Source organism: Terrapene carolina, unplaced genomic scaffold, assembly GCF_002925995.2.
Source record: "Terrapene carolina triunguis isolate 2854851 unplaced genomic scaffold, T_m_triunguis-2.0 Scaffold85, whole genome shotgun sequence".
In the NCBI taxonomy this organism is placed as follows: Eukaryota; Metazoa; Chordata; order Testudines; family Emydidae; genus Terrapene; species Terrapene triunguis.
In genome coordinates, this window is record NW_020664436.1 from 39,399,659 (window position 1) to 39,423,327 (window position 23,669).

Consider the following 23,669-nt stretch of genomic DNA (forward strand, 5'->3'; position numbering starts at 1 on the left):
TAGGAAAAACTATTTCACTAGGAGGGTGGTGAAGCACTGGAATGGGCTACCTAGGGAGGTGGTGGAATCTCCATCCTCAGAGGTTTTTAAGGCCCGGCTTGACAAAGCCCTGGCTGGGATGGTTTAGTTGGAGTTGGTTCTGCTTTGAGCAGGAGGTTGGATTAGAAGACCTCCTGAGGTCTCTTCCAACCCTAATGATTCTATACTGTTACTCAAACTAGCTTTGACCTAACTAAAATCAAAGGTACAGTAGTCTGCATCAAAGTCTGCATGTGCTACAATCACACTTCTGGACTGCAGACTAGGCACGCTCGGAGTTGTATTTAACATTGGATTCTTTCAGTTGGCCCCTTTTGCATATTCTTGCAGCTGCCCAATGGCACACTTGCCATGGCAAACACTCTGGCTTAATTCTTAACAAATGTCCACTCATCTGGATATCTTTAGTGATAAGGGGTTGTTAAATCTGACCAATCTTGGCATTTGTTATTAATTTGGTCCATTTTATACCCAGTGATTTTCTAAGGTATTTGCTTTCAGAATTATTTAGATATCTGTCTGCACCCTTTTGATGGATTTACACTTGCTCATGGCTATGGCTAAAGTCATATTCTAGTCTTTAGGCAGTAATAACTACCTTCAGTAATACTGAGATACAGCAAGTATTCAGAAGTACAAGGGGAAACTGCTAATCATGGGAAACTTTGGTAAAATCAGCACTTTTTAAGTGCTCCACTTCTGTAGTTTGGGCATGCAGTTACTGGAACTGTAAATGCTAATTACTTATTTGTTCAATCAACTGGCCAACTATGCGTCTGATGGACCATCCTCCAGTACAAATACTTGGTTTTCATGTGCAAGTACAGTAACTGTATGTGCAAACTGAGTATGGAGTTGCTTGCAAACTCGGTATGCAGTTGCCTGACTTCATTTTTTAAAATCAGTGTCTTACTCTTAAGTCACTTTCCATCTTAGGAAAAGGAACTAGAGTTAAAATACAAGAATTTGCAATATCCACTGCATCCATATTGATGTTCTTAAACTATTAGTATAATGTTCTGAATACACATTAAGATCATGAATTTGAGATTTGTTGAATGCCCTCACTCTATAGGAGGTGCTCAGAACCCTAGACTCTCCTTATCCTGTTGTACCTACCATCAAGCAGGAACTGTAAATGCTTTGAAAGGTTGTTTAGCTTTCTTGTAGTTTCTGTAAGTACCTCCTTACTAGAGCCGGAATTGTAACGCCTCTTATAGCGGCAGCACATTGGAAAAAGGGCTTTTCCGTAATGACGCTTCAGAGCTGACCCAAAGTCTAGTCATTAAGAAAAAGAATAGCTACCTTTGGGAATAGCAGTGAATTAAAAGGGATACTGATGTTGTAAGGTTCTTAGTATATTGGCCTTCATTCTGGATTCCACTCACAAATTCCAATATATGGAAATAATTTAGTTTAGAGCAAATCCAAACAGGAATTTACAAAGTGTTCATAATATTAAACATATCCCTTGATTTTTCACTGTTGTAGTGCATGTCTCCCATACCTCTTTACTTATTGTCATCCTTCCCAATGTTAGTCATCTATATTGTAAACAACTTGGGCAGATGATTTTTATGTTTGGCACTGTGTAAGTAACAGCGTTGGCTGAATAATGTATTCAATTGATTTTACTACCACAAATAACTTAGTCAATTAAGTTTTCTCATTATTCATCAAGCTCTAATAAATACAAATAAAATAGAAAGTAAATAGCAAAGGTTGATTAAAACCCCAAATTTAGGTTTTTACAGACAAAAAGCTATGTTTTTGATTTAAACATTCCCTTGAAGTGTTTGTATCCCAAGCACTGCAACACTGGACTAGTCCCTTGGCAATAGATCATAAGACCAACTGATTTTACACAAAAATCAGACTAACAAACCTGTTTGCATTGTCCAAGTACAGTGAAACAGAAGACTGGAGGGAAATAATTATAATACTCCCTACCACCTAGACTGCACTTTGCAAACATTTATTAATCAATTCTCACAACATACCTGTGAGGTATGTAGATGGGATAATATTATCCCCAGTTTTTGGATGGAGAAATTGAGACAAGGAGATTAGATGATTTCCAAGGTTACACAGTGAGCCAATGACTGAGCCAGGACTAAAATCCAGCCTCTTGACTCCAACTACGATTTTTTTTATTTTTTACCATTATTTCATTTGTAATAATCTAAGATGTTATTTGTAATGTAGGTAAGGAAAATGGCCTGAAGTGGGGAGGGAAGGGGTGTTTTTCAGATGTAATTTTTCACCTGATAGTTTCACCGTAAGTAAGGCTGGGTGACCTCAGTTGCTAGTTACTATATTCAAAAGGTCTAGGGTAACATGTAATGGGAAATCTGCCATTTTCTAATACTTAAACATTCAGAAAAGAATGTGATTCATTCGTGTGATGGCAGATGGAGATGCTGAGTTACAGATTTATCCTCATCTTTCTGCTGCCCATTGCTTACTTTTAACCAACCATTTATGAAATGCATAACCTTGCAGGGGAAGAATGGTTTGCTCACTTATCAAGATAATTTGCTCCTATGTGTATATCTGTATCCTCAACACAGGTGTTGTTTTGCTGCAGTCCTCCCTGTTTCATTACTGAATATTGCACTGCACAACAGGTTGTTTAAAAAGAGATGGTAGCTAAATCCAGGCACTGTGGGCCAGAAAAGCACAGACGGATATACTTTGGCATTTGGATCATATGTCTGTGTCTCATTTGGTGGATTAAGTGGTTATGTAGAAGCTCAAGAAATATATCATACTTTCAAGTCCTGTTTGTTGAGAAATAGAACATCTCTAGGCTTGGTGTAGGATATATTTTGGTTGGCTATGAAATAGAGTACATTTCTGGCAATAACTTACCAACATTCTGTGCAGGGGATGAACAACTGCAGTATAAAGACACAGAAAAATGTACGCATACAGTACATACAAAGGGGTCCAGAAAGCAGCTTAACATATAGGCAATTACAGTTTAAAACTAATTGCTGAAGACAGCAGATGCAACATTTAATTGAACAAATTTGAAGACTTTGATAATCCTTTGTAAAGGGCTTCCCTTACCCACCAAATAAGTACTGTATGTAAGGTGGCCTGGAGGAGTCACCGAGGAAAATAGAACTACTAAAGTTTTATTATGTTCCTATAAGGGTATGTGAATTTTAACAAAAACTATCAGTAAGTCAATATATTTGGCTACACAATTCCTGGAATGCTTTCAATGCTCCTTCCCCACCCCCTGACCCAGAGTTAATTCTGGTTTGGCTTTGCAACCCCTCTGTTGGCTTAGCAGAGTTCAAACTTCAGTCTCTGCAAAAATGGGCTTTGGCAGTAAGAAAACAGAGGGTTTGAACTGTGAAAGTAAAAAAGTTAAGTCTCTCCCCCCCCAGTTTTATTAGCTGTAAATTAAACTGATTATCCAAATTTTCTCCCACAATTTATTTTGTTCCCAGCACCCTCCTCAGTACCTCAGCCCAGTTTACACACACACACACACACACACACACACACACATACACACACATATATATATATCTATAAAAAGATTTTCCTTCTTAGGAAAAAAAAGTTCCCATAGGGATCTTTGATTCATATTCAGACTCTCTGATTTTCACAGCCACGCAACAGTGTAATGGACTTCACTATCCACAGACAAGAGTAGATAGAATTTCTTTCAAAGATAAACAAAACTCCAGAGTTACCAATAAATATTTCAGGAACACTTCTGATTATGCTGAATTCTGCACATGAGCCAAACACAAGGACACCTTTAGGTAGATAGCTCAAATGGAATGAAACAAAGATGTCAAATTAGATTTCTGAGTCCACTGGAAACTAAGTCTAGTAACACTATATGCTAGGTTTCAGAGTAGCAGCCGTGTTAGTCTGTATCCGCAAAAAGAACAGGAGTACTTGTGGCACCTTAGAGACTAACAAATTTATTAGAGCATAAGCTTTCGTGGGCTACAACCCACTTCTTCGGATGCATATAGAGTGAAACATATATTGAGGAGATATATATACACACACATACAGAGAGCATGAACAGGTGGGAGTTGTCTTACCAACTCTGAGAGGCCAATTAAGTATGTCTATACACTATATGCTAGACACTTTTTTAAAAGTCTTGTGGAGCTTCTAACTGTTTAAACTTAGTTTGGTTTGGCCATTCTCTATCAAGCGAGTGAAGGTTGCTGGAAAATTCTGTGTGCACTCATGCACCCTTACGGGGGGGAAAAAAAACTAATGAACTTAATAGAAAGTTGCAGCTCTTCTATATGCTTTTTGGACCATACTAGAGCACTTAGATAATGATATCCTTGCTACAGAATTTATGTAATGATTGTAAGAGACTTGCATAAAGGAAATCATTTTATATTAAATTCCATAGGTGTTTAAAAGGTTCTATGGAAATTATACTAAAGTTCTTAGAGCTGGTTCATTCTAGTTAAATTATGTAGAATACCTCTATAAGGGTGCCATTGGATAGGCCAACCTCAATATTGTCATTTGTCATTATAGCCCAAATAGCATTACTTCTCCCATAAGACTACAGTTGTAAGAGCAGCATCAGAAGACAGTCCAGATTTCTAATACAACAATATCATACCCAAAAGTGGCCCTTCTGGGATCGGTATTTCTGGAAATGGGGGGAAGTGAAAGTGCCCATTTCAAATAGCATTACAGGTAGAAAACTACATTCCAGATACATAGGCTGCTAACACTCCAGTTTTCCAAATCATTTCAGGGAAGTTATATATTAGGAGAGCCACTCATTGCTAATTACTGTTTCATGTATAGCTATGTAACTTGATTATGATTATTCAATTCTATAGTTGCTTCATAAAATCTTCTCAATACATGAATCCATCTACCGAAAGAAAGAGTAGTATTGTGGCTACATCACCAGCCTGGGTGATCAGCTGACTTAATCCTTGATCATTTTGTTCTTTCAAAGAAGCTCTTTTCAGCCATTGTGCATTATCTGTACTGGAGAATTAGAACACTGTTAGGCGCAAAAGCAACATCAGGGTGAGCCCTGGGAAAGGTAGAGTTTAGATAAATACTTTATTACATCACAAATTGAATATGAAGACATGACCATTGTGAGGTGGATGCAAGCACAAGCTCATCTATTATAACTTATGAACACTATATTTTGCATACAAGGTTGTATACAAAGGTTTTATTAGCAAGAGAAATCATTGCTGAATGCCAATAGCCCTGCAAACTGACATTCATTCCAACCTTTAATTTCTGAGCAATCTGACCGAGAATTTAGCAAAGAATAGTCTCCCATTTCCCAGATGCCTCTCAAGCAGATTTTGTCAGGATCCCAGCTATGAGGTGCAAGTCAAGGCTGGGCCTGGGTTGGAGGGGGGCTCAATAACCAGATCTGAGTTCAGTCCAAAGGATAAAGGCCAGAAGCAGCCATCCGTGCTAGTGTCACTCTGTAGGATCAGGTCAGAGTCAAAGTTGATGAGCCACACTGGGTCGGAGCCAAGTAGGTCAGCTGACGTCAGGGTGAGATGTAAAGAGGCAAGGTACCTAGCCTTTCACAGTATCAGGAGCAGTGCTGGGGCCAGGAACCAGAAACAAGCCAAGGTATCAGGGACAGGCAACGGCATCTATTGTAGTAGCAAGCTGGGGATCTGCCTACTTGTGCAAACAGCCTCCAGGTGTATTCCCTAGGCCTTAAATAGCATACCTGGGACAAATCAGGGAATGCGATAGGCAGTGCCAGTCAGGGCCTCCATGGGCAGGACATCCAGCAGCTGCTCAGGAGCCAGAAGACCCTGAATCACATTTGTGGATCCTCACAGGTTTCATGCAAGGGCATGAAACTGAAACAACACCAGATGCACTGAGAGATGACTTCCTCTTGTCTGTGGACAAGGGGCTTACCATCCATGCTCATTCATCTGGCTCTCCCTGTTGCATTTGATACCAATCATCAAAATAGCCTATCCCACCTTGACGAGGCTTCAGGGGAGAACAGAAATGTCAAGAATTAGCTCAGGTCCTCTCTCTCAGACCAAACGCAGATAATCATAAAAGGAAACTGCTCCACTGCCTGAAATGCCCTTATCCATGGAGTCACATGAGATTCAACCTCCTCCCCCATCTACTTGACATCTTATTTATAATATCAAGTCACTCAGGGGAAATTGCAAGATAAACACACATTTAAGTGACATCAACAGCCAGATGACATCCAGCTCTATGTCTACTTTACATCAAATGAAAACCATTTCCAAGCTATTGCAATGGTGACGGCACAAACAAGTGTCCAATACTTTATACTACCATATACTATGACGTATTTAGTTAAACCACATACCACAGAAAAGTCAGGTTCCCTTATGGCTACAAGTCCAATTTTACCAGCTTCAGTGGCAGACAGAAAATTGTGACTAATACATTTTAGAAACTTACAAAACTGACATTAGCGTCCCTATAAATCAGGGTGTTTTGATTATACAGTCGAATATGACTGCAGTTCTTAATTTGTAATGAAAGAGGTGCCAGGACTCAAGCAATTTTTTTACTTTCATAACTGTCGTGGCAAGCCCAGAGATGCCAGAGCTATGAGTTGCCATGCCTAGAGAGGTACCGGGGCTCAGCCCTGGCATAAATTAAGCACTGCATGACTGGCAGTAGAAGAACTGAAGTCTGTATACAGTTGGAAATTATGTAATCCCAGCTCTCCAATTCAATGCTAAAAAACAAAACAAAAAACTAATCACTCACAACTTTGTGCTTTATGAAACACTGGTCCGGAAGTTAATATAACATTTCTGACACAGCCTGGTAATTCCTGTTTTTAGCTCATCCAAGCAATTTTAATTCTGGGGTGAGGTGAAAGAAAAAAATAAAAGTTGATGCAGTGTTTTCCTTAGCGATGGCTGTTTAAATATTGATTGGTTTGAAAAACTAGGATAAATCTCAGGGAGATTGATTAGTAGGCAGAATGCAACTGAAGCAGTAAAAAAGTTCACAATAAACACTTTTTCATAGTTCTTCTCTCAGCCACATGGTTGAAGAATTAAGAAATGTATTCTATAGTTATAACCTTTCATAAGCATGCAGTGGGAGAGAGAACGAATACATGATGGTGTAGGATGGTATCAGGGCTGGCCCTAGAGCAAATTGTGCCCCAGGCAAAGAGCATCTTTGGTGCCACCCCTCCATTTGTTAAACTTTTGGATGCTTTATTTTGTATTGCATTTGTAGCCCATTTCACAACTTTGATGCCCAATTTGCATGCATGATTTATTCCCGTCATATAAGATGATCAATTTGCATGCTAGGATCTGTAAATCTGTATTTATTCATGCCATATGTAAGCAAATTAAAAAAATCATTGCCTCTAAGCTTACAGAAACTTTTTAATTTTAAGAATAACTGAAATGTAGTAACATCAAGAAATTGTACCAACATTGGGTGGACCAGTATTAAATAGCGTTACAATAGGTGACAGCCTTAGAATCTTAACCCTAGTCCTTTAAATCAAAAGGTCGCTTACAATTACACAATAAAACAAAGTTCACAATATTGCAGCTGGGCTCTCACTTCACTGCGTTCTTATATTTCACTGACTGATGGTGACGTCCTGCCCGTTATGTACCCATGAGGACATGGATGACAACATTGTAGGAGGTTCAAGGAAAATGTAGTTCTCAGAAAGTCTGGAAGGTTCCACGAGATTCTACAAAGGTCCAGAACATTCTAGGAGGTTAATGAAAAATTAATCCACATACGGAATACCTGATACATTTTACTTCAAACACTCTATTTTCCCTTTTGTTGCTAACAACAAAAATAGCATCCTGAGCCTGGCACCCTCCCAAGCCTGGCAATGGGTTGTCTGCCACTAAATCTGGCCCTGGATGATATGAGTTTTTGTTAGCATGAATTTGGGATGATCTGCTTTACTCACTAATGACAAAGCAAGGAGAGTCAAACGCAGGGAAACTAAGGAATTCTAAAGCTCTACAGGGAAAAGAAGCCAGTTATCTGTAGAATTCCAAAACTCCATAGGACAGTGCAAGCTACAGATAAACAGAGAACCTACAGTCCCATAAAGTTCTCATTGTATGGAGAAGTTGGGGAGGGAGTTGGTGATCCCACAGAGATCCAAAAATTTGCCCTGACCCTGTTTTTAAAGGAAATTAGCAGATAAATACCTATAATGTTACCTATAAGTTAAGGTTGCCTCATTAACATACCTATTGCCAAGTAATATCAGACATAAATAGATAAGTAAAGGTAAATAAATATCCCAATATCCTTAGTTCATACAATCTTAAAAAATTGTACATGTGTAAACCATGAAAAACTGCACAACGAACATTCTTACATCCCTAGTAACAGCCTAGCAGTCATTGCATATGACCAAGTGGCATTTTCAAATAATAAACAAGCACATGTGCAGCTAAGAATCAAGGTTCAATACGATCTACCCTTTGCTCTGTTTGGGGAACAGATTAAACTTTGGGATGATACTACAATAATCATCCACTCTGCATGTGGGCACAGTGGGTGAATAGAAATTTCAATAAAGAGTCAGATTTCAGCTCCAGCTTCCTTCCAAGTCGCTATTATAAACAACACTAAGAAAAAAATATTTTAAGAATACTTTGTCTGCATCCTTTTAATCAATTATTGCTTTAAAATAAGCAATTACTCATATTTGTATTAGTTTCCACCACCTGTACCAATTTGCATGAGAACAGAACAGTGTGTCTAGTAAATATTATAGAGAGTCACCTCAGACACAACACAAACAGTTTCATAGCTAAGTTGCTTTCTTCTTATTCACCAATTTCTATTTTTAATAAATTGCTGCACTAGAAGATAATTGCATGACAAACTAGAACGTTTGGAACTTTTCCAGTTGTTGCATTAAACATTTGCTTACCCCTGTTTCTGAAAATGCTTTTAATAACTCCCTGGCTTTTTTGTTTGGTCTTTTAACATCTTATGAACCTACACTATGAAAAAACAAAGTGCAGCTCCCCTCCACAAAAGATGAAAATCAAAGGGTTTGGAAGTTCCTCACAAGAAAAAAAAGATAGGATACGAGTGGGTACTTGGTCCAACGGTAACTGAGAGGATACCAGAGAAGAGTGGCTTTTTGCATCCAGTCTTAGGAACTGGAGGTTTCCCTATTCCAGAACTGGATGTAAATTAATGTATATATAAGTTTTTATTACCATGAATTTGGGATGATCTGCTTTACTCACTAGTGACAAAGCAAGGAGTATCAGAAACCCACGGGAAACTAAGGAATTCTATTGCTCTACAGAGAAAAGAATCCAGTTATCTGAAGAACTCCAAAACTCCATAGGATGACTCCAAAACTCCAACTGGAATGTTAACTAAAATGATGACAATACTTTAATGTCAACACTAAGTATTGCAAAGCTGATCATTTTAACAGATGGAATGGGGATGGAGTGGAAGACAAGTTCAGAGTGTCAGAACTGGAAACTGCTGCAGGAAAGGAAAGAAAGGTAAGATTCTTACCTGATACTTTCTTTTCTGCTAGCAACATCTCCCACAATTCTGAAATGTATGGGTTATTCCCCTTCTGTCTGTAGTTTCCAGGCAGTTCAGAACTAGAGCACAGCCCATGATAGCTATGCCTCCTTCTGTAGCCTGATGCCAGAAGATTCATTCCAAAGTTGTGTAAAAAATTTATAGAATACGATTAGTAACAATAACTTCATTACCAACCAGTAAACTATGTATAGTAGGCTATGGCCAACCAAACATATAAAAATTAAATACGGTCCCTTGGTTAGGAAGCCAACCACAGAAGGTAGCATTGTGAAAGACACTACTAGCAGAAAGGAAATCATCAGGTAAGAAATTTACTATTCTGCAGCTCAGCATCTCCCACAATTCTAATAGGTATGGAAAGTAGCAAGCTGTGAACAGAAATAAGGAGTTATAAGAAAAGCAGAGTGAGATAGGGAAGACGTACGCCCAAGTTAATTGCCCCAAATGTCATTATTATTACTGGACCTCCAGTTGCAGTGTCTTCCTGCCAAAAGGTACTTCTGCAGAGAACAGAAAGTCAACCTTATAGTGTCAGATAAAGGTATTAATTGATGACATTGTTGTCCTGCAGATCTCTGCAATGGAAGCAAGCTCTTTCTGCCCACAAAGTCACGATAGCTCTTGTGGAGTGTGCCTTGATGCCATCTGGAACAGAAGCACATGCATTGTAGATGCATACATAGCTTGATCCATTTTAGCTAGTGATAGCTTGGATACCCTGAGCCCATGCAATTCAGATGAAAGGAGACAAAGAGCTCAAATCTTTTTGTTGATTCAATGTGCTTGACAAAGATCTTCAGCAATCTTCAAACATCTAAGGTGTGCCACAGCTTTTCTGTCAGGTACCGTGGTTTTGGACAGGATAAAGGAAGGACAATCTCCTGTGAGGCATGGAAAGAAATTCATTCTAGTCAAGAATAATTTTTGGGTTCTTAACACCACTTTGTCACCATGGATATAAAGTAGAGTTTCAGTACAGATAAATCTGCCAGTTTAAAAAAAAAAAACCCACTCTCCTAGTAGACACGATGGCAACCAGAAAACAGGTTTTGATGGATAGGTAGAATGGAGATATTGATGTCAGTAGCTCAGAAGGTTGTGTGGTTAGACCTTTCAATGCCAGTGGCAGATCCCACTTAGGAAAGAATGTTCTGTCCACAGGTTTAACCAGACTAACTGCTCTGACAAATCTGGATATCTGTCAAGGAATCAGAGGATCCTGCGAATATAACGCTACTTATCCTGACCTCTTGTACCCTATAGAGCTGGACTGAAGTCCCTAGTTTACATCTTCCTAAAGAAAGCCCATGGTAACTGGGAAACCAGGATCCTTGGGATTTTCGTTGTGTTCGACACCACAAACTAAACCTTGTCAGGTGGAGAAGTAGGCCTTTCGTGCTGAAGCTCATCTAGAGGAAAGGAGAGTTCCAATCACTTTGGAAGACAGCTCTGCTAGAACTAATGCTTCCTTCTCAATAGTCAGGTTGTCATTTGAAGGCAGTCTGGATCTGGAAGGAGGAATAGGCCTTGGTAATGGATGTCTGGTCTCATTGATAGATGCAACACCGGTACCATTTTCAGCTCTATCAGATCAGCGAACCATGGTCTCCTTAGTCAGTGCAGAGCTATCACTATCACCTTTGCTTCTTCTCACCTTATCTTCTGGATCTTCTTTCCTAGAAATAGAAAGGGTGGGAACAACTGTATCAGGCCTTGTGGCCACCTACGTGAAAAGGCATCTGTCCCCAGTAATTTGGGATCTGCTTCCTTGGTGAAGTACTGTGAAATCAGGGTGAAGACTTCCTGATTCAGGCACCAATCTGAATTGCTGACTGTGAATCTGCTGAGCCAGTTTGCTTTTTGGTTCAGCTCTCCTTTTATGTGTACTGCACTAATAGAAGGAAGTTTCCATTCCATTATTTCCACCACTTCTTCGGGTAGAGTTGCACTCCTTGATCCCCCTTGGTTGTTGATATATACCACAGTGATCGCATTGTCAGCTGAATCAGAACACAGTCACCCTCCAGGTAGTTCTGGAATTTCCATAGGGCAAGCTTGACAATTCTGATCTCCAGTAGGTTTATTCTCTGGTTCCTTTCCCTGGGAATCCAAGTACATTCAACTCTTCTGTGCCCCAGATGCACTTCCCATCCTGTCAGGTTGGCATCAGTTGTGTGTGCATGGATCTAAAAGGTACATGGGAAGATCCTTGCAAACATTTGTAGGACTGTCCACCACATTAGAGTTCAGCACCTTGTTCAGAATCAGTACCTGATCTTGCATGTGTTCCGGTGAATTGTTCCACAGTTTCATGAGAAAGGCATGGAGGCACCTGATATGGGACTTTGCCCTAGAGCGAATCCTGTACATTAAACCAAGAGGTCCAATAGCTGTAAACACTGAGCTAGGGTCAGCCTTGCACATTTTACCAACGTGGATATCAGGTTCCGTATCTTGTGGAATCTGTCCAGTGATGGGTAGACCTTTGCCACCACAGAAGCATCTATCTCCACTCCTAGGTGAATTACTTCTTGGTGTTTATTGTAAATCCATGTATTTGAAGCAGATCCAGCATCTGCTGCTTGGGCCAGAAATCTGATCAAGATGTCATCGAGGAAGGGATACAAGTGAGTGCTGCAAGACCTGAATTTCGCTATTACCACCAGCATCTTGATAAAGAGCCTGGGGACTGCTGAAACAGGAACATTTGGTACTGGCAGCAGGCCATGCCATATGCAAATCTCAGCAGTCTGTGGTGGCATGGTCATATGGGAATGTGGAGAAATGTATCCGCTAGATCAGCGGTTTTCACACTGTGGGTTGGGACCCCAAAGTGGGTAACAACCCTGTTTTAATGGGGTCGCCAGGGCTGGTGTTAAACTGGCCCAAGACCAAGCCCTAGCTGCACTGCCTGGGACTCAGACTTCTGCTTCAGCTGAGGGCAGTGGGGCTCAGGTTTCAGGCCCCACACCCAGGGCTGAAGCCGTTGGGCTTCAGCTTTGGCCCCACACCTGGAGCAGCAGGGCTTAGGTGGGCACATGCTTCAGTCCCCCTTCCGGGTCATATAGTAATTTTTGTTGTCAAAATTGGTGGTGGTGGAGGGGGGAGTTTGAGAATCCCTGCGCTAGATCCACTGAAGCAAGAAACTCCTCTTGGTATAGGGATGCCACCATGAAAGCAAGGATCTCTATTTGGAGTCTCATTTTCGTTATGTTTGTTCAGCAGCTTGAGATCTAGGATGGCTCTGACGCACGCATACACTGCTGGACAATGAAGAAAATGGAATACAATCCTAAGAATCTTTCTTCTGGGGGAACTCTTTCTATTAGCCTATGTCCAAGAGATTCAAGATTTCATTTTATGGGGTCACTCGAGATGTGGGAAATGGATGAAGAGATGGGGTATGGCCTTTCGTTCAAGGGAGTATCTGCAACTCATTCTCTTTCTCATCCACTTGTCTGTGGTAAATCAAGACCATTCTACTAAGAAATGGGAAATTCTGCCTCATAGGTTCAGGTCTGGGCAGAGGCATATTTGTTTATCATCATAGTGGGCTCTTAGAAGCTGTGGATCCACCCCTGGATTTTCCACTTGATACCCTTTTCCAGGGTTTTCCCTTTATATACCTGTTTATTTCCTCTGGTACCTTTGTGAGGATGGACAAAAGAGTGTTTTTGTCTGTTGATGGCCTTGTAGTTCCTCCTTGGAGCACTGAGAGTGGAGGGGAGGGACTGTTTCTGTTTGGCAGTATTCTCTGCCACTACTTGGTTTAGTTTTTCCATAAAAAGCGGGAGAGCCTGGGAATTTAGATGAGCACAGAATTTGGAGTGAGCATCAGACTTCTGGGGTGAAGCCAGATATGGCTTAAAATCTCACTGCATACATTTTTAGGCCTCTACCACAAAGGCTGATGTTACAGAAATTTTCTTAAGTGTAGACCATTAGTCAGGACAGTCTATCCTTCAGGGCCTTAAGGTCATCCAACCAGTTCTTGCAAAGCATATAGCTGCCAAGGCTGCTTTAAAAGTGGCTGTCAAGGCCTCAAAGTCCCTTTGAGGGTGGTTTCCACCTTTCTAATAGTTGAATGGAATCATCATATATTTAGCTAGAGATGCCCCTAAAGAATCAACCATTGATAAAATAATGGCATTTTTCAGCTCTCGCAACTCATATCTAAATGCATGCCTAGTTATGTGTTTACCCTTATCAGGTTTTTTCCCATTCTTCTCTGATCATAACCTGAAAAGATGTGTGCAGCAAGATTGTTGTCTCAGGTGAGACTTTGGACAGAAGGTACTGTATTTGCGTTTAGTCTTGCCTTTACCTCCTGTTCAGGCTGGTTCAGGATTTTGAATGCAACCCTTTTGCATACGCTTTTGAATATTTAAGGAGGGAAAAAATCCTTTTTGCATTTTTTCCATGTCCTCCTCAGTGCCTGAATCTGAGAGCTTCCCTTCCTCAGTAGATAGTCTTTATTTTCCTTTTTGCTCTTTTTGGATTTTTTAGCCTTTTGGCCCACTTTGCAGGCATTGCTGCCCAGCTGTGGCTAACACATGGTCTTTTTGCTGTTTGTTTTATGCAGCATCTTGAGTCCTCCCTCTCAGGGTTGCACTTCCTGTCTGCAGGATGCAGTTTTATTGCCATAGGTTCCCTGACTTGAACTGGGAAGAAGGGAACTTGGGACCCATTTCGGGGCTGGGGGAGGACACATACCTGTTAAGGGTTTCTCCCTCACCCCCTCCCCTGGCCTGTTCTGCCTTGGAACTTACCCCAGGCTGGCTGAAGTTCTCCTCATCCATGGAGTCTCTCTCCCATTCTGCTCAACACTTCCAGATCAGACTCTTCTGTGTGGGAATCGTGACTTCTTGGGGCAGGTGGGGACCCAACATGCCTGCCCGACACCCCCTTGCCTTAGCAGTGCAAGGGTCAGCTGGCTGAGAACAGGCGGGGCACAATTTGCCCTCCTATGAGCCTGTAAAAGCTGCCTCACAAATAGAACACTGCTTGGATTTAAGCTTGTGTTTGCATGACATCTTTACCACGCCTTGCGGGGGCAAAGGAGAGGAGTATGTCAGTGAGGTGTTGCAGTACTGGCTCTGGGTAGATGAGACCATGACACGGTTCAATATTCAAACCAGGAGAGGGAGAAGAAAAGCTGTTTGCTACTGTCTGAAAAATTGGATAAAATAATATGCTGTCAAAAAAATCTGGAGCAAAGTGAACCACTACTTGACTGTTGCCACAGAGGCAACAGAAAGATCTGGCAGCAGGCTGAAGAAGGGGGAGTGGCTAGCACAGGTTGTGCTACAGCTTTGAATGGCCTCCTCAAACTGCAGACAGAAGGGGAACAGCCTATACGTATCAGAACTGTAGGAGAGACTGAGCTACAGGAGAACAGGAGAAAAACAAAGACAAGGAAGGAGGCATATTTTCCCACTGAGTGATAGTGAATGTGACAATAAATACTTAATAGTAATTAAAAGTTTAGTTATTACATACAGGCTAGATTACACCCTTGATCTTTGTGCATCTTCTCATTGACATCCATGAGGATTCTGCTGTGGATGGAAGGGGAAAAGGTATCCTAAATGTATGGCTACGTACCATAACTAAAAATGAATTTCACCTTCTCCGCCGAATGACTTTGAAAAGACTTTGAAAAGCTCTACTGAAGTGAGTGAAGCTATGCTGATTTACATCAGATGACACTATGGCCTTCATACGCAAGCAGAAAAGCCTTTACTAATTTATTTATTTAGCACGTCTCAGGGCACTCATTACTTCAAGATTTTTGCACTGAATACAATAATTAAGATTTGCATAGCGTCATCTATAGTGGACTCTGCCATTTACTCTTCTTGGGTTCAGTAGCTCTCTTATTGTTACTATTAGTATTTGTATTACTGTAGCACCAAGAAGCATTACTCATGGATTAGGACCCGTTATTGTGAGAAACCTTCTGCCAAAAAAGTGTCTCATGTAGCCAGTGGCAGATTAATAATTTTGCCGCCCTTAGGCCGGGAAATAATTGCCGCCCTGGCCTCACCCCGACTCTGCCCTTTTCCCGCCCCCATTCCAACCCCCTCCCCAAAGTCCCCGCCCCAACTCCGCCCGCTCCCTTCCCCTATTGGATCCCTTCCCCAAATCCCCGCCCCCTGCCCCGCCTCTTCCCCCAGCGCGCGGCGTTCCGCCTCCCTCCCTGCCCCGCGAAACAGCTGTTTCGCGGCGCAAGCACTGGGAGGGGAGAGAAACAGGATGCGGCGGCGCGCTTGCAGAGGAGGCGGAGGTGAGCTGGAGCAGGGGGGTGGGGCGCGGAGGGGAGCTTCCGCCCCTGCAAATTTGCCACCCTAGGCCTAGGCCTTGTCAGCCTAGGCAATAATACAGCACTGCATGTAGCGTGTCCTGAAAACAGACTGACTCAGTCTCATCTTCTACAATTGGTCATTCTGCAGGCAGTCTCCTTGACCAAAAATGCCTTATCTCCAGATCTCATGAGCTGAGCGTCCTGGGCACTGTTAGCTGAATTTGCCACAAGAGTGCCGGTGCTTCAGTGGTTTCTGTTGTAACAGGACTGAATCCATTTGGACCAAAGTCTTGCACTAACACAAGAAAGAAAATGGGAGTCAATGGAGGTGCAACAGCACTGGCAGTGCAATGTGTTCTCGGGTGTTTTTTCCTGTTGAGGTGCACTCCACACAAGTTGGGCTGCAATGCTGCCATCTTTGGTCCCAGATACAGTGAGTTACAATAGTCCAATCTGCAGGTGACAAATGCATGATTCATAGAAACTCATCGGAGATGAAGAGGCTAGTTTACTGGCACATTCTAATGTAATGCTGGCAGACTAGGGTGCTAAGGCCTCATGCTAAGACCTCTAGGCCCCAACTGAACACTGACAAATACATAGCTGGAAACCAGTCAGTCTTACCCTTGTTTTGCTAAAATAGGTATTAGGTTTATGAACCAGTGTTCAGTGTCGAGACTTAATGAAATGCTTGCAAGCTGCTGCATGTATTAATCTCATTGAACATCTGTACGCCATGGTATATGGTTATAAGAAGTGTTTGCATTATAAACCTCTAACTGTGTAACTCACCAAACAGGAAAGAAGCATAAATTAATGTAAAGGCTGGCTTCCTATAGAAGGTATTGGGTCCTGCCCACAAGAAGGCCAACTGAAATCAAATGAGCCATTGTGAAACATCAAAGGACAGATACTTTGTTGATAACTTTCCCTTTGTTGATTACTTCTCCTCCCTGAAGAGGAGAGCTGCATTTTGACTTATCCCATCAGCGTGAACTCTAGGGGAAGGGAGTAAAAATCCCTGACAAGAATAAACTGGATCTCTATGCTGCTTGGACTTGGGAAGAGCAAGATTTGCATTAGCAAACGATCCCCATTGCTTGACCTGGGTCAGCCCTAAAGGACTTATAGAGCTTTCTTATTGTAGAAGCTTCTACCACCTTTTGGAATCTAAGACTAGAACTCATTTGTCTGCGTATATTTAACCTTGCAAATAACTCATTTCTTTTTCTTAGTTAATAGGTCTTTAGTTAATTTATTATAGGATTGGTTACAAGCATTGGCTTTGGTGTAGGATCTAAGATGCAATAGACCTGGGGTAAGTGACTGGTCCTTTAGAACTCGGAGTAACCTCAATATTGTTGTGATTTTTGGTGTAAGGGACCATCTATCACAAAGACAGGCTTTCCTGGGTGGCAGGTATCCATGGGTACAGTCTGTGACTCCATGTTAAGGCTGTGAGAGTGCTTGAGGAGTTTGTACTTGATACTTTGTTGGTGAAATCTAAGTATAGAATTCACAACCAGTTTGGGATTTGTGCCCAGTTTGGGATTTGTGCCCTGTTTCTTAATAATCTGCCCTGGAGGTTGGTATTCATGCTCCTGAGCCCCTCCAGACAGTTTGACACCTGGAGGAAGGCATTCTCACTGTTGTAGTTACTTGGACAAACGGATTAGTGAGGAGTCCAGTAGGACCTCAAAGGCTTCATGCTATGTCACTGAATGGAAGGCAGAAGATGTCACTGGAAGGAGAGGTCAGAGTCTTGACTGGCTCCTTAAAACATTTTGTTCTTCCCACCAACATCACTATGGTGGAAGAGGTATTTGTCTGAGCAGCTTTGATTCTGGTACTGCACTGATTGCCTCAACCACACTGCCACATCTCACCAGTTCACAACCTAACTACCTGCACTCAATGCAATATAGAGGACACCTGCAACCTTATTGGAGCAGGTAAACCCTATCACAGGTTTCTCATGTCTTTGTGTGGAACCCAGGCATAGAGTTGGATGAGCTAGTGACCTCTCACCTGACTGTTATGAAACTCATAAAATGTGCTGTGTCTCAGATCAACCTGACTTGAGACCTACAAAAATTAATCTAACAAATACAGGTTTTACATATCAGAATCTGGAACATGTTACCCTTGAAGAAGGAAGGCTCAAAGGCACTGCTTGTCAGAGAAATGTCTAAGTTAAAGATGTCAGTCACTGGTCTCACTGAAATCCACCTTAAAGACAGCAGTTAGGAAAGAATAGGTGCCAGTCACCAATGCTCCCTAAGGTGGTATGGTCATCTGCTCCAAATGCCTACCAACCTCTTTGTAAGAATCATTTTCAAGTTTTCTCTGCTGCTTTCAAGCACTCCTGGAAGACCTAAAACATGATGGCTGTCCTTCAGAAGTTTTCAACCATGTAACATGCTAGGTTTGGCTCAGGACAGAACATCATGGAGGTACATAACTCGTTCAATTACCTCTATGCTGTCCAAGCAACAGAATGAGAATTAAGTGACCACCAACGTCTCCATCGAGTTGCTTGGGTGTAGTTTGAACTATCAGCTCTGGATCCAGGTGTTATCTAGTCAGACACTGAAACTTTCTGATGGAAATGGTCATAAATTCTGAGGAGATATAGAGCCTGGTGGTGAGGGATATTAAGAAGTTTCTACAGGATTGCATTAAAACAGGAGGTTCTCAAACTACTGTCTGTGGACCACTGGTGGTTCACATACAGTGCTTGCTTGCGGTTCATAGAGAATTGGCTGGTCACAGGGCATTGGCTCTTCCTATTTTCAGCTATTAAAGTGAGTTAAAAGACAGCTAAAATACATTAACTGGTTTTCTAATATTTTTCAATATCAGTTCCTACAGTTGCCATAGGGGTGTTATGCCATCATGGAAAGGTCCATGGGACTGCAAATGGGAAGGATGGTGGCCACAAAAAGTCTCTCTATTAAGAGCTGGTCCACATTATTAAAAAGTTTGAGAACCCCTGAATTAGGAGGTGGTCAGGGACAAATTTAAATTTAAATAGCAATTCCTTTTTGTCCTAAATTTAATTTAAGTTTAACCCAGAACCGATGCTAAGGCTATACTGCTGCTCAAAAATAGAAGTATATGTACATTGCTGTTGAATATATCACAGGTGAGAAAATTATTAGAATGCATACCTAAGAGGGAAGAGAATATCAAAAAATCTTAACTCAATAGAGATGTACTGGATTATTCTGACAATGAAAGCAATGTAAATATAAATGAATGAAAATATATCAAGTGTAAGGTGTAGCACAAAATGATACAAATATCTTGTATTTGAGAAATAGTATATTATCATATAGCTGAAGATTATATGTAGGCATATATACAAGAGGGCAGAGTTAAGGTAGCAGCTGCAGCCTTAATTGTGATATTTTCTGATTGCTTAAATATATAGCCCTAACATTTCTTTACTGTATTTTTTGTTTCTTTTGTTTTGCAAGGTCTACGTTTTTCATGATGGAAATGAACTCCAGCCAGGTGCTCCAGAATATTAAGAGAGCCACAATACACACATATGCATTCCATGAATCAATTATCGAAGTTCTATTTCAGTCTGAAGCTAGAAGCCAGATGAAGGGAGTAATTGGCTGCTCTGAATCACCAGGATGATAGAAATAATGACAGAGAAAAGCTGGAACATTCTGAATAGCCTAAAATTGGAGTCCTGAGCCAAACCTCTCTCACCTGAAAAAATAAAGAATGAGCACTGGAAACCCTCCCAATGAGTCTGAACATTCAGAAGACATCACCATCACCATCCAGAAGTCTCTGCAAGATACTATTGCTAAGACTTCTATTACAAATAGGTTTAGATGAGGTTAGTAATCATTTTTAAAATAAATGTTACTTTGAAATATTTTTCATTAAAAACACAGAAACTATCTTCCTTCCATTTTAAATCAGGTGCATCTAATCTCCAGTTTTATAATTCCCTGCATTTCAAAATTAATTTCACAGTTAAACAATAGAATACCAATTTAAATGTATTAAATATTTTTGGTTGTTTTTCAAATATATTGATTTCTCTTACAACACAGAATACAAAGCCTACAGTGCTCACTTTATATTTATTACAAATATTTGCACTGTAAAAATGATAAACAAAAGAAACAGTATTTTTCAATTCACCTCATACACATACTGTAGTGCAATCTCTTTATCGTGAATGCGCAACTTACAAATGTAGATTTTTTTTGGTTACATAACTGCACTCAAAACCAATGTAAAACTTTAGAGCCTACAAGTCCACTCAGTTCTACTTCAGCCAATCGCTAAGACAAACATATTTGTTTACATTTACGGGAGATAATGTTGCCCGCTACTTATTTACAATGTCACCTGAAAGTCAGAACAGGCATTTGCATGGCACTTTTGCAGCTGGCGTTGCAAGGTATTTACGTGCCAGATATGGTTAACATTCATATGCCCCTTCATGCTTCAGCCACCATTCCAGAGGACATGCTTCCATGCTGATGATACTCGTTAAAAATATCTGTTAATTAAATTTATGAATGAACTCCTTGGGGAAGAATTGTATGTCTCCTGTTATGTTTTACCCGCATTCTGCCATTTATTTCTTGTTACAGCAGTCTCGGATGATGACCCAGCACATGTTCATTTTAAGAACACTTTCACTGCAGATTTGACAAAACATAAAGAAGGTACCAATGTGAGATTTCTAACAATAGCTACAGCACTCGACCCAAAGTTTAAGAATCTGAAGTGCCTTCCAAAATCTGAAAGGGATGAGGTGTGGAACATGCTTTCAGAAGCCTTAAAGAGCAACACTCCAATGTGGAAACCACAGAACTTGAACCACCAAAAAAGAAAATCAACCTTTTGCTGGTAGCATCTGACTCAAATGATGAAAATGAACATGCATTGGTCCGCTCTGCTTTGGATCATTATCGAGCAGAACCCATCATCAGCATGGATGCATGTCCTCTGGAATGGTGGTTGAAGCATGAAGGGAGATATGAATCTTTAATGCATCTGTCATGTAAATATCTTGCGACGCTGGCTACAACAGTGCCATGCGAACGCGTGTTCTCACTTTCAGGTGATATTGTAAACAAGAAGCAGGCAGCATTATCTCCTGCAAATTGTAACCAACCCTGTTTGTCTGAGGGATTGGCTGAAGTAGGACTGAGTGGACTTGTAGGCGCTAAAGTTTTACATTGTTTTATTTTTGAATGCAGTGTTCTTTTGTACATAATTCTACATTTTTAAGTTCAACTTTCATGATAAAGAGATTGCACGACAGTACTTGTATTAGGTGACTTGAAATATACTATTTCTTTTTTTACAGTGCAAATATTTGTAATAAAAAATAATATAAAGTGAGCACTGTACACGTTGTATTCTATGTTGTTTATTTATAATTTAAATCAATATATTTGAAAATGTAGAAAACATCCAAAAATATTTAAATAAGTGGTATTCTATTATTGTTTAACAGCGCAATTAATCATGCGATTAGTCACGATTAATTTTTTTTTATCTCTGCCTGTCCCCTCCCCTTGCCTTCTGTCTGTTTCTTGTAACTAAAAGGAGCAGTAATTTAAAGGAGGGAGAGAAGACATCTACTGGGGAAATGCTCAAAAAACTCACTACTAAAACATCCCAAATGCCTCTTGGAAAGAACCTTTGCTCTGAGAACAGCACAATAAAGGTTATTTGATGGCAGTGTCATCTATTTATAAAACTTTTCCTCTAAACATTAAACACCAGATATCTCTAGTACAATCAGTTTTGGGATGTGCAGCAACCAGTGTTGACATCTAAAGCTGATTCTTCTCTCACACCAGCATAACTCCAGTGTCCCAGTGTAATTACTTGTGATTTAGCTCAATGTATCTGAGATCAGAATCAGGTCCTCAATATTTCAATACAGGAAAAGGAAATGAATTCAGGTGCATCGTGTGCTGTTGCATGGTGCTGGAATAACAGCTCTGAAGGTGGCAACCCTTTATTAATCCACAGAAGTAGTACAGTAAGAGCAGCAGTACTGCAAGTTTCTCCAAACTACCCCACCAATGTGCTTCATACCTGACCTAGATACATGGTAATTAACCGTCCGTTGCCATACAAGTCTTGGCCTACCCTCAGAAACAGTCCACAAGATGGCAATAATGATGCTGGGTTTTACGATGTGGATACCTGTTCACTGGGAACTGAACTGAGACCATCGATTTGTTTCACAGAGTGAATGGCATATTGCAGAAAGAAACAACATTTAGGATTGGATTTCACTCATGATAGCCTGGGGCCAGACAAATCCACTTGTGAGAAAACAAATGAATTATAAAATATTAGGGGTGAAATCCTACCCACACTGAAGTCAATGCCTAAATTTCCATTGACTTCGATTCAGCCAGGATATCACCCTTGTTTTGTCATGGTTGGGGTTTTTGGCCAACAACAACAGTTGCCTCTTTGCTTAACTGTGTTGGTTGTCTAGTTAAGCAGCCATCAGTGCTAAAAAATGTGTTTGTTGCTGTGTACGTACCACCTTTCATCATTCCCACTTCATAGCACTTTCGCAGCCGGCAGGCCTGACAGCTCTTTCTCCTGTTCTTGTCGATGGTGCACTGGTTAGTAGCGGGACACATGTAGTCGTTGTGCCCTATATAGCCAGAGGGAAAATATAAAGTAGAATTAATGAAAAATAGACAATCCCTTAACAGAGTAGTTTCCAGGGTTCCTGTAATACTTTATCTTAAATTTCTCTTTGAGTATTTTTCACGGCAGCTATAATCATAAGGAATTTGATAGCTTTCCCCAAACAAGCGTGTTAGGTGTTGTAGTGATTCGGTGTGGCTCCCCTCCTGCCCAGAGGAGGGAGCACTGGAGCAGACACCGGAGTGGGCGGAGCCACAGCCACCTGTGCCCGCCCCCCGGAAGTCAAGGGGCGGGACAGGAAGTATAAAGGCTGGCCGCCAGAGCTCAGTCAGAGCCCGGCCACCACAGGGAGCAGACGTGCGGCCGGGAGCTCCCGACCAGGATACCGCTGAGGCCCGAGGATATTCTCCTAGCTGGCCGGAGCTGCCCCGGGCTCACTACGACGAAGAGCCGCCGGAGCCCGTCCGTTCCCGTCATTGGGGGGAGCCCTTGGAACTCCCCCACAGCAACCCCGACGGTGAGACCGCCGCAGAACCCCTTCGGCCCTGCTGTTACCCGGAGGAACCGCCCGAGTGCAACTGGCCGGACTTTCCGACGGAGCTGCCGGACCTGCCACCAAGCCCCGGCCGGGAGGAGCCTATGCTGGTCGACTGGACCCTGCCCGGTGCCGCGGACGAGGTAGGCCCTGAGGGGGAAATTGGAAGTAGCCCGGGGGTAGCCGACCCCGGTCAGGCTGTCGAGGCATGCGAACCCATGTCAGTGTGTTTCGGTCAGGATACCCCACTGACCGGCAGCGGCAGTAACCGCTGTTAGGGCCCCGGGCTGGAACGCAGTGGAGTGGGTGGGCCTGCGTTCCCCCCTGCCACCCCCACACACGGGTGGCAGGCTTCCCCCTCACCCAACGCTCTGGTCTCGCCGCCAGGGCTTACCCCGAGTGAGTGTTGCTCAGCCCCTGTGTAAGGGGGCCTGAGCTCCCTAACTGGGTAGCTGCTCCGCCCCTGCTTCCAAGGGCCTGAGCAGTGTCGGTGTGTGCCCCGCCCTGAGCTAGGGCCTGGGCCGTTGAACTGCTATTGCCCCAGCCCCCCTGCACCAG

General features: G+C 41.8%; 1 protein-coding gene across 1 annotated transcript in view; it reads right to left on the reverse strand.

Annotated features, from left to right (window-relative positions):
* Nucleotides 1-23,669, reverse strand: part of ESR1 (estrogen receptor 1) — a 177,462-nt gene that overhangs the window by 94,818 nt on the left and 58,975 nt on the right. Inside the window, exon 4 of the mRNA XM_026649757.2 lies at nt 22,464-22,580. Coding sequence (XP_026505542.1) covers nt 22,464-22,580 — 117 coding nt within the window. The remainder of the gene's footprint in view (nt 1-22,463; nt 22,581-23,669) is intronic.